The sequence below is a fragment of the Populus euphratica genome, unplaced genomic scaffold (genome assembly GCF_000495115.2).
Source record: "Populus euphratica unplaced genomic scaffold, PopEup_1.0 scaffold2115.1, whole genome shotgun sequence".
NCBI lineage: Eukaryota > Viridiplantae > Streptophyta > Magnoliopsida > Malpighiales > Salicaceae > Populus > Populus euphratica.
The window spans coordinates 1-17,933 of NW_011501904.1; the positions used below are offsets into that span (position 1 = coordinate 1).

Genomic DNA, 17,933 nt, shown 5'->3' on the forward strand with positions numbered 1-17,933 from the left:
ATTTATTTTTAAAATTAAAATAATTTAACAAACACTAAAAAAATATTAAAAAACAAGAGAAAAAAAAAGGTACAGTAACAGTACGAAGGACCCACAACAAAGCCCATAAGTACACTGAAACAAGCCCATCCATCAATTCGCATCGTTGTCGGCAAAGCAAGCAGTGAATCTCAAATGGGACATTGGCTAGTGCATTACAGCTGGATCGATCTAAAAGCCCTAATCCAGTTGTTGCCGTACGTTGTCATTTGGTGTTATTCTTGCTTATTAGCGTGTGTGAGTATTTTAATATTGTTTAAAAAAATAATAAGTGAAATAACAGGAAAAACATGATATTTGTAGTTTTTTACTGCAATTTTAAGTAGCAATATCTAAAACAATAATTAAATAAATGAGAGATAGGGAGAAAAATCTCACAAACATGTAAACTCGAGTTAACATTACCAATACCATAAAAAAATCATTATTTCGTTGCAATCAACCAAAAATAACCCCATTAATTTTCACTGATGTCCTCCACGCAGTTAAAAAGGAAAAGAAATATTACCTTTACATTAAAAATAATAAATAAATAAACAACAAAATTGAGGTTTGCCCCTCCAAGGAAAGAATAACGTGTCTTTTCCCTTTTTTAACTTTTCCGACCTTGTCAGATTTTCTGTTTCCCATTTATCTTTTTTTTTAATGGAAAAACAGCGAAGCAGCCAAAAAAAAAAAAGTAAAAAAAAAATAATAATCTAATTTACAGCTTTCCCATGATTATATCCGTAGTAAGAGAGATACCACTTAACAAACTTCTTCAACCCGGTTGCCAAATCAGTAGTCGGTTTATACCCAAGTTCTCTGTGGGCCAAACTAATATTTGCATGAGTGAACGGCACGTCACCGTTTCCAGGCATATCCACAAAATTCCTTTTCGCTTTAACCTTCAAATGCCTCTCCAGTAAGCTCACGAGTGTCGGTACCGTAACAGGAGACGTGTTACCCAAATTAAAGATCCGATACGGAGCGGGTCCCCGCTTCTTCCCACCAGACCCGGGGCTTTTACCCGAAGTATCCAATGACCCAACACAACCTTTCACAATATCATCAATAAAAGTAAAATCCCGAGCCAAGTCAGCCCGATCCTTGCCACGGTAAACTGTAATCGGTTTCCCTTGTAAAATGTTTCTCGTGAAAGAAAAGTAAGCCATATCGGGTCTTCCCCATGGACCGTACACAGTAAAAAACCTTAAGCCAGTAATTGACAGACCGTAAATATGATTGTAGGTATGAGTAATTTCCTCACCGGCCTTTTTTGTAGCCGCATAAAGACTAGCCGGCTGGTCCGTCCGATCAGACTCGGAGAAAGGAACCTTTTCATTTAAACCGTACACAGAACTTGATGAAGCCCAAACGACAGACGGCTGAGGGTTAGCCGATTTACAAGCTTCAAGAAGGGTGACCAGGCCGGCTATATTAGAATGCACGTAAGAGTGTGGATTCTCCATGGCGTATCTGACTCCAGCTTGAGCCGCCAAATGCATAACGTGAGTGAAAGCCACAGTATCAAAAAGCATAGCTATTAACCGCGCGTCGTTTATATCTCCTTCGACGATGAAAATCCCTTGGTTGTTCAGGAGAGATTTTCGGGCTCTCTTCAACAACGGGTCGTAGTAGTTGTTAAAATTGTCTATCCCGACGACGCCGTCTCCGCGTTTCTTGAGAGCTAAAGACACGTGGCTTCCAACGAAACCGGCTGCTCCGGTAACAAGAACAGACATGCCGTTAGAACGGTGTATCTGGGCAGAATGGCGGATTTGTTTCTCCCACAGAATACCACCCCAAGAAGCGGTGAAATACCGGCTACCGGTATAGACAAAAGATTGGAAACTCAAATACGACGCCGTTAAAGCAACCAAGAAAAGTGCCCACAAGAACATGGTGCTCGTGGAAGCGAAGCAACGGTGGAAGTGGCGATTCATGGTGTGGGCTCGATCGATCTTGAACTTACCAGGTGTTGAAGGGAATAGCTCATCCTGTAGTGATGGCATTTGCTTTCGATCTCCTTGGGGGTTCTATTATGTGTCGTGTTTCTTGGGTGATGCTTGGAGTTTCTTGAAATAGATAGGTATTGGTTGTCTTGACTTGAAAAGAAAATTGGGTGGTTTTTATTTTGATTAGAGAGGATGAAATAATAAAAAAGATATACAAATGGTGAAATACAGATGCAGAGAAAATAATGGGAACTGCACCTGCTAATGGAAGGAAGGCGAAGAAAGGGATATATATAGTGGTAACCCACAAAGAGGCAACAAGTATTACGCGTGAACGCGTTAAGGGACGGCCAGCCAGATTGGAATAGAAAGGAACAGAGAGAGACTGTAAAGAGACAGAAGATAAACAGCAAGAAATTATTGTTACCTTGTATTTTGTTTGAGTTTTGGACTTTTAACAGAGAGAAAAGTAGGTAAAGAGAGACCAGTCTCGAAAAATTGCTGTCGTGGGGGTGCGGGTGTGAACACACCGCTTGGGAGATTGTCTAGAGAGAGTGAACTTGCACTAAATTATGTTGAAAAATGAAATGGTAGTCTTAAATAATTGGAGGAATTTCGCAGTAGTAGTAATTATAATAATTATAATAATTAGAGAATTTTAGTATGTATGATTAATTGAGGTATATGAAAATTAATTTAAATATTTATATTAATAAAAACAAAATAAAAATCAGAGGAATTTCACAGTAATTATAATAATTGGAGGAATACTTTTAATCTCTTCGTTACACAAAGCACAAGTCAATAGCAAAATCATAGTATTATTAATAGTATCGTGTTTTATTTAATGAATGGCTTAATTATGAATTCACCAAGCTAAGCTCCTTGTGAGTATTTTATTTTTTCAATGCAAGATTGGATTGAGACTGCAAGTTATTTTTATACAAAACTAGTTAACTTAGTTAATAAGTAATTATTTTTTTAATAAATATGAATCAATTTGTATATATTTTGATTAATTATACAAACTCTAAAATTAATAATTATATAAATTTTTAATAACCTTAAAAATTATAAAATTCGAACTAGTAATTTCTAAAAAGCAAACACAGAAATTTAACCAGTTAGTTATCTCTTAGAATTACATAAATAATTATTTTAATATCTTACTTAATTGTTAATTAACATTATTTGGTCTGATATTTTTAGTTAATATTTGAGAATATAATAATAATTATTTTTAATGTATTTTATTTAAAAAACTTAAAAATATTATTTTTTAAATATTATTTTTTACACCAACATACCAAAACTATTTAAAAACAAAAAAAATTAAAACAAAATAATAATTTATAAAATCACAAAATTTAATTTCAACTGTAAAAATAAACACCCCTGCATTGACGGTAAAATGTTGGGCAGTGAATAAACGAAGACCTCATAAAGATTTTTCAAAATTATAGTGTGTTAAATGGTTCTGCAACCGATAGTCTGCTCCTCTTAAAAATAATTGCTTGCAGTGTACTTTCAATACATGTTAACAATTATAATTACATGCTAGATAAGTGCTCCGCTGTCACCCACATCAAAATATTTTTTACATAAAAAATATTTTAACATTGCGATTATGTTTAAAAAATAAAAGAGAAAGAATTAAACAACTCATGTTTAGACTCATGGAGTTCAATAAATTAGTTTCATTTAATTACACAATAAAAAAAAAATAAGGACCATAAATTGAAAATAAATTTAAAAATAATTATGATGACATGCAAAAAAAAATATTTGTAAAAAAATAAATTAAAAAACTGAATTTTTAGAAAACTCAATCATGAGAAACAAGATTGAAAAAAAAAATGCACAAAAAAACAAGTTAAGTCAACTCGAATTAACATATTAAACTTATAACACGAGTTATGATCTTGGAATAACTCTATAGAAAACAAATTAAAAAAATAATTATGATAATCAGTTCACAACATTCCAAATATAGAAGGATGGAACCCGAAAAAAAAAGTACAAAACAAAACACCAACAAAATTGGGTAAGTCCCCTAAATTCCTTGAACCAGACTATGTGAACAAGATAACTTAATAGAAGATAAATTAATTAAAATTATAAAGCCTAATTCTTAAGCCAATCCAATATTTAAGGCTGCTCCCGAAAAAATATTCAATCTTACAAAAACAATATGAAAAGTAGATCCATATTAACATGGGCTAACCTGCTAAACTCGTCAAACTTATAATCTATATCATAAGACCGAGATAATCTCATAGAAAGAAAAGCAAAGAAAATCACAAAGCCTAATTTCTAACAAATTCAATATTAAATAATAAAATTAAAAAAAATAGTATAAAAAATAGATATGAAAAAAGGATCAGTATCATTTTAGACAAACATTTCAAATTCATGATTTGAGTCATGAAACTACTCACCCTATCAAAAAAATTTACGAAGCATAATTTCTATTAATTTTTTTTTTAAGGATACAAAGTAAAAAAAATAATAATAAAGATTAAATTTGATATAAAAACCAAATGACAAAACACCTTTCAATTTTGACTAAGCCAGTACAAATCCTAAGAAGAGTAGAGAGAAAAGAGAGAGTAGAAAAAAAAATGCTTCTAGAGCTCTATCGATATACATCACCTCACCTGATATCCTTCGTTACACCACTTCTAATGCCACAAGGAAAGCTAGTGATTGGCCATTGAAAAAAGTTGTATGAGTTGCTAGAACATAATAACTTGCCTTTACACATTGATGTGTGTAATGCATGCATCAATTAAGTTATTGTGCTTGCTGACTTCATCTCACCATATTTATTTTAGTTTCAATCTTCTTCATTTAAGTCTTAATTATTTTATTTTAATATAATTTTATTTTATTTTATCTAAACAAACACTGATTGAGCACTAGAATTTTCTCTTGATATTATGTGATTCCTATATCTATGCAACTAAAATACACTACCAAGTCAAATTCCAAATAAAAACAACATGAAAGGATCGTATTAGGAAAAAAAAATAGTTGTGTGATCGAAAAAAAAGTACATGAATTTTAACCTTGATTATGCAAATCAATCCCTAATTTTAACATAAAAATTAAGTATTTATTTAAGCTTTAAATTCAATCCCTAAAGTTTTAATTTTTTTAAATCAGTGAATTAAAATTAAATGAGTGGCATAACATTTTCTAGAACAACAAAATCCCCATACATATGCATAAAAATAAATCATCAAGATGAATCTCAAGTCACTACAATGTTAAATGATTAAATAAAAACAAAAACATATTAAGGGGTCAAAATGAAAACAAAATCAGGGGAACAAAAGAAGGTTTTAATATGCGAATACACGATAAAACCTCTCATAAGGCACAATAGTTTGTTTTTCTAGTGCCTCTTAGTTTTCTTTTAATAATCCAAGTTAGGTTTAGATACGTCCGCGTCTAACCACATGTTTTAATATAATAATATGTGTTATAAATGTTATATTTTTCTTATAATTCAAAATATTCAGATAAAAAATAGTATTATTTGTGTTATAAATATTATTATTTTTATTATAATTCAAAATATTGATATAAAAAATATTATTATGTGTTGTAATCATTCTTGAAATTCTTAAAATAATTATTTATGCTATAAATATTTTTATTTTTATTATAATTCTAAATATTCATATAAAAATAATATTTTTTTTTGATATAAATATTTTTTTTATTTTTAATATTATTAATAAAATAATTAATAAATTTTAAAAAAATATTATTATTATAAAAAAAAAACTATATGAGAACACGAAACATTTGAGCTATTGCCCGAAAATTAAACACATCTTTTATCATAATCCCAATATATATATTGTACTGGGGTATGTCAAGACTCAGTTATTATTGGATCCCGCATAGTATAGAATTTAAAATAATCTTGAATCATTAGCAATATAAAATTTAAAATAGACTTGAATCTTGCATGCATAGGATTCAAATAAAATTAAGTATTGTTATTATCATGACTTAATTTTTTATAAAAATAAAAAGCAAACCCGTGGCATAACACGTGCCTCTGACCTATCAGCTCTGTGGGTTTATGAGTGGTCTAAGGACTGAGCATCCACGTTATGAATTGGAAATTAATAGCGAGAAAATCAATGATCGAACATTTGTAAATTTGTGAATTTGTTAACCTATTTTTATGATAAGATAAAGCAAGGGTTGACGTGTATCGTGAACATGTTCCTTGTACCTGTCCTCTTAAGGGTACATATTGATATGCTTAATTTGTATATGATTTTACTGTACTTTTATTTTAATTTTGTGCTAGTTTTTCTTCAAATTCTCTATTTTATATAATTTTTATGTAAAATAAATAAACTAATGGGTGAGAAATCAGCATTTGATTCTTGAAATCCTAGTTAAGCATGGGTCCCGGTTTTTGGTATTAAGAAAGCCTATTTATAAGCCAATTAAACAAGTTACTTGCATTAGAAGGTCCCGAGTGACTTATCTGTACACGTTTTGGGCATAGATAGAAGGAGGAGGCTGGAGGTTCCTCCTTTAAAAATTAGAAACTTCCTTACAAGAAATATCAGAAACGTATATCGGCAAATAAAATATGATTTTCACTGCAAATATCCAATCAAGGTGATTTCGATGACAGGATAAGGATAAGAGGGAGCTGTACAACTTTGACACCGACCACTTTCTCCAAATAAATCAATTTGATTGAGAAATTAAATTGGGTTGGAAGTCAGAGGTCAAAAACTGCCTATTTTGGAATGGAAATTGGGAAAATAAATAAGAAGGAATTATAAGTCCATTAAAAGAGAAAGAGGGAAAAAGAGAACTCAACCTCATGGCTAGATGACCAGAGCTAGAGGACAGGGTTTTCCACCGTTGAAATCTCCAAAATATGTGGTTTTTGAAATTAAATAATATGATTATGAGAGAACCCATCAACAATAATAAAAATATAATAAAAAACATCGACGATGACTAATCAAGAAAAAATAATACTCGTCAATAAATATTGCTAACAATTACGTGAAGAGTTGGGTGTTTTCAGATGCATGATAGACCTACTAGCATAGCATGCCTTATTCAAAATTTAAAGATTATTATATTATGAGACTCAATTATAGATTGAAAAAAACAAACATTCACCATTTGATACATGCCCCCCGCAATTTTTTTTTCCTTGTCTTTCTCTCGAATAATTTTAAATTCCAACCCTAAAATTAGTAGATTGCATAACTTTTAGGTTTTCATAGAAATATTTTTTAATTCACCTCGCTAAACCTAATATCCTAGCTCCTTTTAATATCTATGAAGAATCTAATTATTTACAAGGAGATCTCTATGTTTGAAGCAAAACGCTTGAGTCGAATATTTGGTAAAAAAAAATAATATTTATTGTTTATAGACCCCATTATTTACTACTTTGGCAGCACAAAATGAGAAAAAGTAGTCAAAAGTTGCTAGATATGTGGTGAGTAAATCACTTTCCACTGTTCACTTAAGTAAACAGTGGAGGTGACTCAGTGTTCATGTAGATAGTAAAGTCTTCGTTCATTATTCTGATCAAATCGGTTGATTTAAAGCTAAATATATTAAATTAGGTTAGATTCAATAAAATAAAATAAAAAATTTTATTTTTTATTTTTAATTATATTTTATTTAAAAAATTAATATTTAATATTATTCAATGACACTAATAATAAATTAAAAGAAGATCACAATCATAATTTTATTTTTAATGATAATTTACTTGAAGTTGTTACATGTTTAAAAAATAAAGGAAATTATAGTTTTATTTGATATATTTCATATGTGATGAAATTATAGACAGTTTAAAGGAATAATAAAAAATATTTTATATAAATTATTATTTATTTCATGATGTAATAGCAATAGTTAAATCTATAATATTTAAATTAAAAATTATTAATATTAATATATATTTTTTTAAAATTATTTTACAATTTCAATTTAACAAATATTATTAACTAAATATATTAAATTATTTTTTCATTCAAATTTAATTTTAATCATAATTTTAACTAAATATATATAAATATCAAATTAATTAAAAATAATTTTTTATAAAATAATTTTTTTAAAATTATAACTATAAAAACTACCGCAGTATCAAAAATACTAAACTTTTTATGCCAACTTTCCAGTAGTTTTATAGCTTTCAGTGTTCCGCAACTTTAAAAAATTCTTTTCCTCTTATTAATTAAAAACTTGCTTTTTATATCCCAGCAAATATGAAAAAATCTTTTATCCTGAGATGACAGCTTTATTGCCCTGTTATATTTTAAAATAGAGTTGTTATATACTAGCAACTTGTGATTTAGAGGAAGAAATAAAAAAAAAGAAGAAGAACTCAAGTTGGGTTAAGGTGATATTAAAAATAATTTTTTAAAAATAAAAATATATTATTTTAATATATTTTTAAATTAAATTTTTTTTAAAAATAACCATAATAATATTTTTAAATACAAACTTCTACTCGTAATAGTGATGGTTGGATTGGAACCAATTATCTTATCATCATCAGTTTCAAAATACAGTCACCCAACCCGCAGCACGGTGCAGGTGAACCAAATATATCTAAAAGCCATGATCCACTTGCATCCGTGCAACCTGCAAAACCAGATGTCAAATCATTAGCTTCCACTATTTTACTTTAAACCATTGCACCATGGGAAGATTTATGAACTCAGTGTGAAGGAAATGAATGGGAAGAACAGAAAATACATGGAAAACTATTGAGGGTCAAAATGGAAAGGATAAAGAAAGGTGGCTTTAGCATTCATAAATATGTTTGTTTTATATTTTACATCTTCACAAGAAAATTACATCATGTCAACTAAATGTAGTTTATAGGTATAACTATTATACTTTTAACTCTTGAAGAACAATTGAAATGTTATCCCTCAATATCTCCCCCCATGTGGAGATGATTTCAATTACCATATCTAATTATTGGCTCATATAGTCCAAAAATGGCTTATGGCTTTGTCTACATAAGAGCATCTCCCCTGTTTTGAAGACCTAAAATAAAATAACATTTTAAATAATATAAATATAATTTTTTTTACCATGTACATTTCAATAGAAAAAAACCATTTGAAAATCCAATTATATTAGAGTGGGAGAAATAAATATATATGATTTTTTTAATGAGTTTCATGTCTTTTTTTTCCACTACATTTAATTGATTTTTTTTTTGTTGATTCCACTTTGTCGTGGTTTTGATTTTTTTTAAAAGATATATAAGAATATATTTTTTGAAGAGAAAATATATTTTGATATTTTGTTTAGTATTCTCATTAGAGCATATAAAAACAAGTATGAAAGAGTTAAAATAATATTTTTTTAATTTTTGATTTCTACTTAGCGAGTTGCTCTAACATTTGTCGAATTTTATCTTCTTCCCTAATAAAGTTATAGGCTTGTGACATAAAATAAATATTTTAACCATTTTAGGCCCAAAAAAGGGATCTTGGGTTTTATCCGTTTATGTCTGCGGGTGGTTTTATTATTTTACTATACGCTCTGCTGATACGGTGTTCAAGAGTTTGTGTAGAAATATAGAGGTTTATGAATCATTGGATTTGCTTAATATAATGAAAAAGATTGATATTTAGCCTGATATTGTTAGTTATAATACAATTATAAATGGACTCTGTAAAGAGAGAATATTGGATAAAGGAACCGATTTGTTATTAATTTGAAATGGAGGGGTCAAATTGTGAACTAGCTTCATTTACTTATTATATTTTGATAGACGGTATTTGTAAGGATGGTAGAGTGGAAGAGACAATGAATTTGCTGGAAAAGATGAGAACGAAAGGATGATGACAACCATTTTCAAATCAAAGAAGGACCATGAGCATAATTAAGGAGTCAGATATAAGCAAAGATACGGGGACATGAATGAGAGTTCGAAACTCAGATTAAATAAATACTCATAATTAATTGAAGCTGAAGCTAGATCACATCTTCAACTAAATGTCATTCTGCGCTTCTATAAATCACTTAAAAGATGTCTTGTCTTAAACTAAAAATAACCTCGTTCTTTTTTCATGATGTTGGGTTTTATACAAACTAAAGCAGCTTAGCAATGCATGTTTGAGAAGTATTCATTATTATTTTGAATAATTGCTTCTGCAATTCCAGCTTCCTTTCATGATTATAGATGGTGTGCTTGTCATGTTTCATTTTCTTCTTTTTTTAAAATAATAAAAAAGATTTCTGTGATTTGATTTTGTTTCCTGTTCAGTAATGTTTCATTTTCTTTTTCAAAAAAAAAAAACGATTTTCCATGATTTGCCCCATTGAATTACTATAGCAATTAAGTTTTTGTTCATGCAAATTTCCTTCTTTTTCTTTTTTTAATTTTTTTTGTCCATGGATTAATTGCAATTGAAACCTGGATTTCAACACTGTTTACAAAATAATTTTTCATTTTTAATTTAATCAATTCAATTCTTAATTGACTCTTCAACTTTTAATTTTTTCTAAATCACCATTGAAAAAAATAAATTAAACTCCCTATAGTTTTGTCTTTTTTACTTTGATCTTTAAACTTTAATATCTTGCAATTTTGCCCTAGATCAGCTCTAAACTTTGGTATTTCTTTAATTAAGCCCCTGGTTTCATTAATTAAACTAATTTTAAGTTCAATTAAATCCTTAAACTTATCAATTTTTCAATTAAGCTCCTAATTTTATTAATTAAACTAATCAAAAGTTTAATTAAGTCCTCCAAACCTATCAATTCTTTCAATTTTTTCCAAAATTGATTTTCAAATTTATAATTCCATCCCCATTAGTTCTCAAACTTTCAATTTATGTTGTTTTAACCGAAATTTTAATTTATTTTTCATTCATTCATTTTTTTTTGTTTTTTTAATTTAAAAATTGAGTTATAATAACTACCATTTTGCTTGCTATTCCATCAATTTTATGTTTGATAATCACTAATTTCTTTTCCCTTAACAATTCCCCTCCAGGAACAAAATTAATGAAAAAATAAAAAATAAAAATGCTAGCAAGAGTCCACGGGCACTATGCCTAGTAGTCTCTACAATTGGTATCTCCTGTTACACAAACAGTGAATCTCCTAGTACCATGATTTTCAACAACATCTCCGACACCCAATGCTTAACCCCACATCATTACAAGTGTCAAAACTAACAAAAACATTATTACAAGTGGTCTAGGACATTTAACTTTTTCTATATGCTTGTGTGGGGAATAGTCATGGATCGGTGAGCCTTATCTAGAATAAGGGGAAGGCATGTTTATAATGTATTTGGTTTGGAGAGGATCGTTATGTAAAAAACAACACTTTTTAGTTTTATCCCTGCAATTGATTATCATTTTGAATTATTCATCAATTGTTTTCTTTGAACTCTATTAAAATCTAGGAAGCATAAATAAAAATACAAGATATGAATACTCCTCCAACCTATAAAAACATGGATATGTATTTTAAAAATAATTATGACATAATAAACTTTGGATATGCTAACAAAATAAGAAAAAATAATATTTTAAAAATACTTAAAAAAACTAAAATTAACTCGGGCTAATCATCCAAACCCATGACACAAGAGGATGAAATCACCTCATAGAAGATAAACTCTAAATACCTAGAAAATCAAATTCTCAATTAGCCAATCGAATTAATCTATTATATTAGAATTTCTACGAACGACATATATCTTCTAAAAAAACAACAACCTAGTTATGGCTCAAGTCAATCACCTAAATAATTTTGGTGAAGCTATTTTTTGTTTTTTTATTTCCATTTGTATTATTAGGTGGTTTCTTTCTAATCTCCAACAATTTGAGACAATATCAGCTATGAAGGACTCTAATGTTATCAATGGGCAAAACTCCATTAAAGTGGGTGACCTTAACTATCCATTTTGTTTCTATAAAGCAAACTTCGAAAGATTAAGGTAAAAGAATTTTTTTCATCTTATTTTATTGAATGTTAGCTATGTCTTCACTAAAAAAAAAAGCATATGAAAAAAAATGAAAATATGAGTACATAAGAGTTAGTTCAACAAGAAAGAGAAGTTAAGAAATAGAAGAAGGATAATAATAATAATAATAATAATAATCTCAGTTATTTAATAATTGTTGTTCTAATGAGCTTTATGATTATTATGATTAAGATTTTACTTCTATCAAGAAGATGTAGAAGGCGCTTCATAAAAATTATGATACCAAAGAAGCTAGTTCTAAAAAGTATGCTTGTAACTGATTTTTAAGTTCTAAATGAATGAAGAAAATCTTGTGGTTGATCAAGCCTACGCATTCCAAATGATTTCTCAAGAGATATGTAAGGAAGACATCCAAGTAGATGATGAACAAATGCAAGTTGCAACCATCATTATTAAATTGCCTGAATCTTAGAAAGACTTTGCCAAAGGTACGGGGCATAAACAAAATGAGCTCTCAATGGAAGCTTTTATTTGTCTAAGAGTAGAATAAAAAGCAAGGAACCAAGATAAAGTAATTGAACTCAATGGTTCAACTGGTACAAAGATAAATTTAACCACTTCTGATAAAAATCTCCCTCACACAGAAAAAACCCATGAAAAGTTTAGGCCAAAGAAAAAATATTTCAAGAAAAACCTTATGAAAACCATTTTCATTCTAACCAAGAAAGAAATAATAGAACATGTCCTAAACTACCATTAAATAATAGCAACTAGAACCATGGTAAAAATAATTATACTTGTTTTATTTGTGATAAACCTGAGTATGGTTGTAGAACTTGTTGTTTCTTAAACATGGGCTTATTACACAAGCTAACATTATTAAAAAGCCATTATGCCTATGATTTACGAGATTAATATTCTTGAAGGTTAAAATGCATGACTGCCTGATTTGGGAGCTAATAGATATATCTCTAATGACAAAGCCTTGTTTAAGACTTATACCATCTTATATGAGGAAAAAAAATCCTACTTGATGATTCACACACTATTGATGTAGTAAGGGTTAGAGATATTCTTATCAAATTTATATTTGAAAAAGAAATCATTTTTAAGGATGTATTTCATGCCTTTGAAATTCACAAGAATTTAGTTTCTAGTTTCTTGTGAATAAGGTTGTTTTTAAACAAGTTATTGAGACCATAGTTTTTAAATCTGACCTAATGGTTGACCCGGTTTAATAATTGGGTCACGGGTTAGATGAGTTGACTTAGGCCAACCAAAAAAAATTCTAATGCAACACCTATAAAAAACACCTAACTAGTTATAATGCAACACTTATATAAATCAAATTTAAATTTTAAACCAACAACATAAATTTAATTCAATATCCAAAATACAAACCAAATTTAAATTTTAAAATATTTAAAACAAAATATCCAAAAATATAAATTCTAAATCAACAACACATTCAGTTTTGTTGAATGAACACAATAAGTTCTTCGGTGTCCATATGAGAAAAATTTGAATCAAATATTGATGGAATTATGTCAATCTTGTAAACACCTAATAAAACATCAGTATGCTCCTTTGAAACTTCATCGTCACAATCATCTTCAATCTTATTAATATTTATGACATCTACATTTAAAACACAATTAACAAATAAATATTATGTGTTAAACAATACTTTGTTTTAAATAATATTTATCATTAAATGATTAATCATTAATTATCATCGTCTAAAGTATTTTGTATGGTCATTGTTGATAGAGCTTGACGAAAACTCTCTACTTCTTCAATTGTCAAAATTGATGGGTCATCTTCTACTACCTAATTTTTAATGTCACAAACTGTCTCAATATTAATTGGATCATAATTTCACCCTTTCCAAATATTCAAAGTGAAAGTAAACATAATATAAGTATTAATAATGATGCTAAATAAGATAAAATAATTTCACCCTTTCAAAGTGAAAGTAAACATAATATAAGTATTAATAATGATGTTAAATAAGATAAAATAATATTTAAAAAATTACAGAAAAGAAAATACTTTTATTTCAATCTTAGATTGCAGTGGATGTAAATAAGGTTATTAAGCCTTTGGTGCTCTGATCTATTTATCTTCTTGGAGTGAATATATTAAAAAATATTTCAATTTCTCTCGCATCCCGAAAAATTACAAATTTGACTTAACACTTGTACAACCAAATGTTGTAGATTTGGAGCACTGGTTCTATATATCATTTACCATTCATCTATATAAAAAATAATAAGTAATACTATGTCAAATAATATTTTTAAATATAAAAATTATATACTTGGAGGCATAAAGATGTGATTATTTATTGCAGATGCTCGATCAAAATCATGTTCAGCATTCCTAAATAATTTCATCTCACTTGTAATTTTACTTTCCAATGGTAGATTTTCATCTGCATACTTCTCAAGAACATCTAAAAGTCCAGAAATGACGTTAATATGTTTATCCATTATATTTGCATTATATTGAAATTGAGGATTCAACCAAAATGTCGCTATATAAAGATTTTTATATAGTTGTCCATCTCACCGATTATTGATAATGTCTATAAAAGGTTGCATTCTAGACTTTCTCTTTTGAAATCTCCTCAACATTTTTTCTTTTGCATAATAAATAGCATCGTACAATTATCATAGTGAAGGTCTATTATCACCATCAACCATTCATAGAACTCAAACTAAATGTTCACTCATTCACACAATTATTACATATTCTTTCCAAAACAGAGAGTCTAGCACACTCTTAACAAACTTTTTTCCTTTGCTATCTTTGACATAAACAAATGAGACTTATTTCCTAGATGTCATCATAACTCTCAACTCATCTTTATGAGCTAAAATGCATTGCAATGCAATGCAATTGGTAGCAAAACAAGCAGGAGTTGAACAAAGTATTTCTTTTTCTCTAGTGAACTTCCTCATCAAATACAATGGATAATAATTATTATAAATGTTCTTTGTGATACCAAAAGCATACTTAAATATAGAACAAACTAACTGCAATTTACCAATGTTCTGGAGTATGAGGTTGATTTAATAAACAGCATAAGGAGACCAAAATATTAAAGGAAATTCTTCCATCAATAACTTACCTGCAACAATATAATTTGTAGCATTATCAGTTACCATATGCACAATGTTTTCTACCCCAATATATAAAACAATCTTTCTAAACAATTGATGCTACAATTTAGTAGTCTTTGAGACATTTGATACATCCATAGTTTTTAAAAAAACTATTCCTTTAGGACAATATACTAAAAAGTTAATTAAAGTCCTCCTCTTTTGATTTGTCCATCCATCAGCCATTAATGTACAACTAGTCTTCTTTTAAATCTCTTGATAACTCTCAACATAAATCTTCACTTCATTAACAACTTTTTCTAAATAATAACCATGAATAGTATACAAGTTTGGTCCTTTATAACCAGGACCTATAGTTGTTACAACATCTATGGCATGTTGATAATACACAGAGTTAACAATATTAAATGGCACACATGCATCAATCATCCAACATTAAATGACCTAAGCCAAATTTGTTCTTCCTCTACTGCCACATGACATGAAAATTAAAGGTTGAGATGATTGGGTCGTTAAATGATCATTACTTGGAGTACTACCATCATAAAAAGACATTTTAAGGGCCTCTATAAACGAGAAAAAAAAACTCACGATATGAAAAATAAAGTTATAAAACATAGGACACTATGGGATGAAACAGAAAATAAAAAAATCTATTTAATTAACAAAATTAACAGAATAATGAGCAAAACATAAATATAGGAAACGAACAGAAGAAACATAAAGCAACTCTCACAATGAGCAGAACATCAAAATGAATATATATGGGAAACAAATGTAAGAAATAGAAAACAAGAAACATAAAAATGCATCATACAACATTCCAATACGTGACTGAAAATTATAGGTAGGATTGCAAAAGGAAAACACTTCTGTGGATTTTGATTCCTACACTGATTTGGTTTTTGTTGTAAGTGATGAAATATATTTTGTTGGAGAGAAATGCAAAAACATAGACATAGAAGCAAAACGCTGAGGGGATGGAAGCTGAAGATTAGGTATTCTTCAATTTGCATATTAAGTTCATGATGATTAAGATAATTAAAATTTTCTTTAAACCAATTTCATGTAGAAGCTGTTATCTAAATATGCTAGCTTAAAGCTTGAATAGATAGCTCTATTGTTATTTTTGCCAGCATCGTTTGAGTGATGTCTGGGCAAAGGATTTTGAAATCCCTAACTATGGCATTTGAGAGTGTATATATAACTATGAAACCCTTTAAACTAGTATACTATTATTTGATTATAATATTTAGCATGAATTGCATATGATCTGCAATTCAACTCTTCTAAATAAAACAATGAAGTTAGTTAAAAATAAAAAACACAAAAACCATTGGGATTGTAGAACAATAAGGCTTGCACTACTAAATTGGTCAACTAAGTCCTTTTTTTTGTCAAACACATCAAATGAACATGATATGTAGCTTATAAAGGAATAACTAAAATAAATCAAATAAATAAATCTTTTATATACAGTTATTGCTTCTCTAGTAACAATGAGACAGAGGCTTTAGCAAGTTGCAAAAAGAAAAGAATAGAGAAACATACTTTTAGGTATGAGAATAGAAAAGAATCTATGCCAGATTAAGAACTGTAAGTTGAAAAAAAAGGCAAAGAATGAAGAAGAGAGAGAGTGAAAGAAGAAGAGTCATGAAGAGAAACGACATGACCAAAAAATTGATGTCTTCTCCTAAGTAAAAAAGTGTTGAAGTTATAAATAACCCAGCAAGACCGGAGTCGAACCACAAGGAGGTGAAATATATAAATTACAAATAATAATAATAATAATAATAATAATAATTTAAAGAGAACATTGAGATGTAAGATTAATGTGAGGATTAAACAATGATAATCAAGGGTAAAAGATCCACTAATGATATTAAAAATAAATATAATATAAACTCTTTTTATTACTCAACTAAAAACCACACACAAAGGAGGTTCCAATCAGATGATCTGTCATTAATAGCTCATTATAAATTATTAACATGATCATATTAATTATTTTATTTAAGTAACACTAAACTTTTAAATATTATCAAGAATTCATGATGCTAACTTATGTTAATAACAAATCAAGTTCATTTCATAGCAAAGGTGTAGGTTGCATCATACCTATGAAACTGCCAAGCATTTGTTGTACCTAGTGTTATACAACACAAATCTAGATTAATCATTTAACAAGGTATTGAGAATTAATAAGATAAAAATGATAAGATATGTTGATAGTAAGTTGTTTAGGATATAAGCATTGAAGTCCATATTGAGTTTATATTATACTTATCTTAACAATATTAGTAAAACTTTTTCACCTTGACATAATAAACTTAGTTAAACATAATAAAGAAGAGAAACATAAATAAACAAAATGAGAACATGATTATATAAGTATAGTAAATGAAATAAAAAGCATAAATAAGAGATTAATGAAAGCAAAACTTAAACATTACAAAAATATAAAGAGAGAGAGCAAGAACATGATATTAATATGAAAACCAAGATACCTAAATGCATGAAAAATACCTCATTTAATAGGCTAAAATTTGAAACTATTAATTTGTTGACTAATTGTTGAGTGGGTTACCATATCTTAACTTGATGATAATTCTTATTTTCTTGTCTGAACAAAACATCATTGTTAACATTAAAATTTGAACAAACTATCTCATAAAAGTTCTAGGAAATTGTCTCTGCTTAAAAAAAAAAAAGCTTATATGAGCTTCTAGAACTCGAGATATATGCTAAACATTGAATAATGTATGGGCTGCATGATAGATTTTGACTTCTCTGTTGTTGCTATAATTTAAACTTGAAAACAACCTTTTCAAATCTTGCACTCCTTATAAAAGTTTTAGACCT

General features: G+C 28.5%; 1 protein-coding gene across 1 annotated transcript; it reads right to left on the reverse strand.

The window, feature by feature from the left end:
• Positions 1-590: 590 nt before the first annotated feature.
• On the reverse strand, positions 591-2,482 carry LOC105118597 (UDP-glucuronate 4-epimerase 1-like). Its single transcript, XM_011016568.1, has one exon. The coding sequence runs from the start codon at positions 2,031-2,033 to the stop codon at positions 738-740; it is 1,296 nt and encodes a 431-aa protein (XP_011014870.1). The 5' UTR covers positions 2,034-2,482; the 3' UTR covers positions 591-737.
• Positions 2,483-17,933: the final 15,451 nt, after the last annotated feature.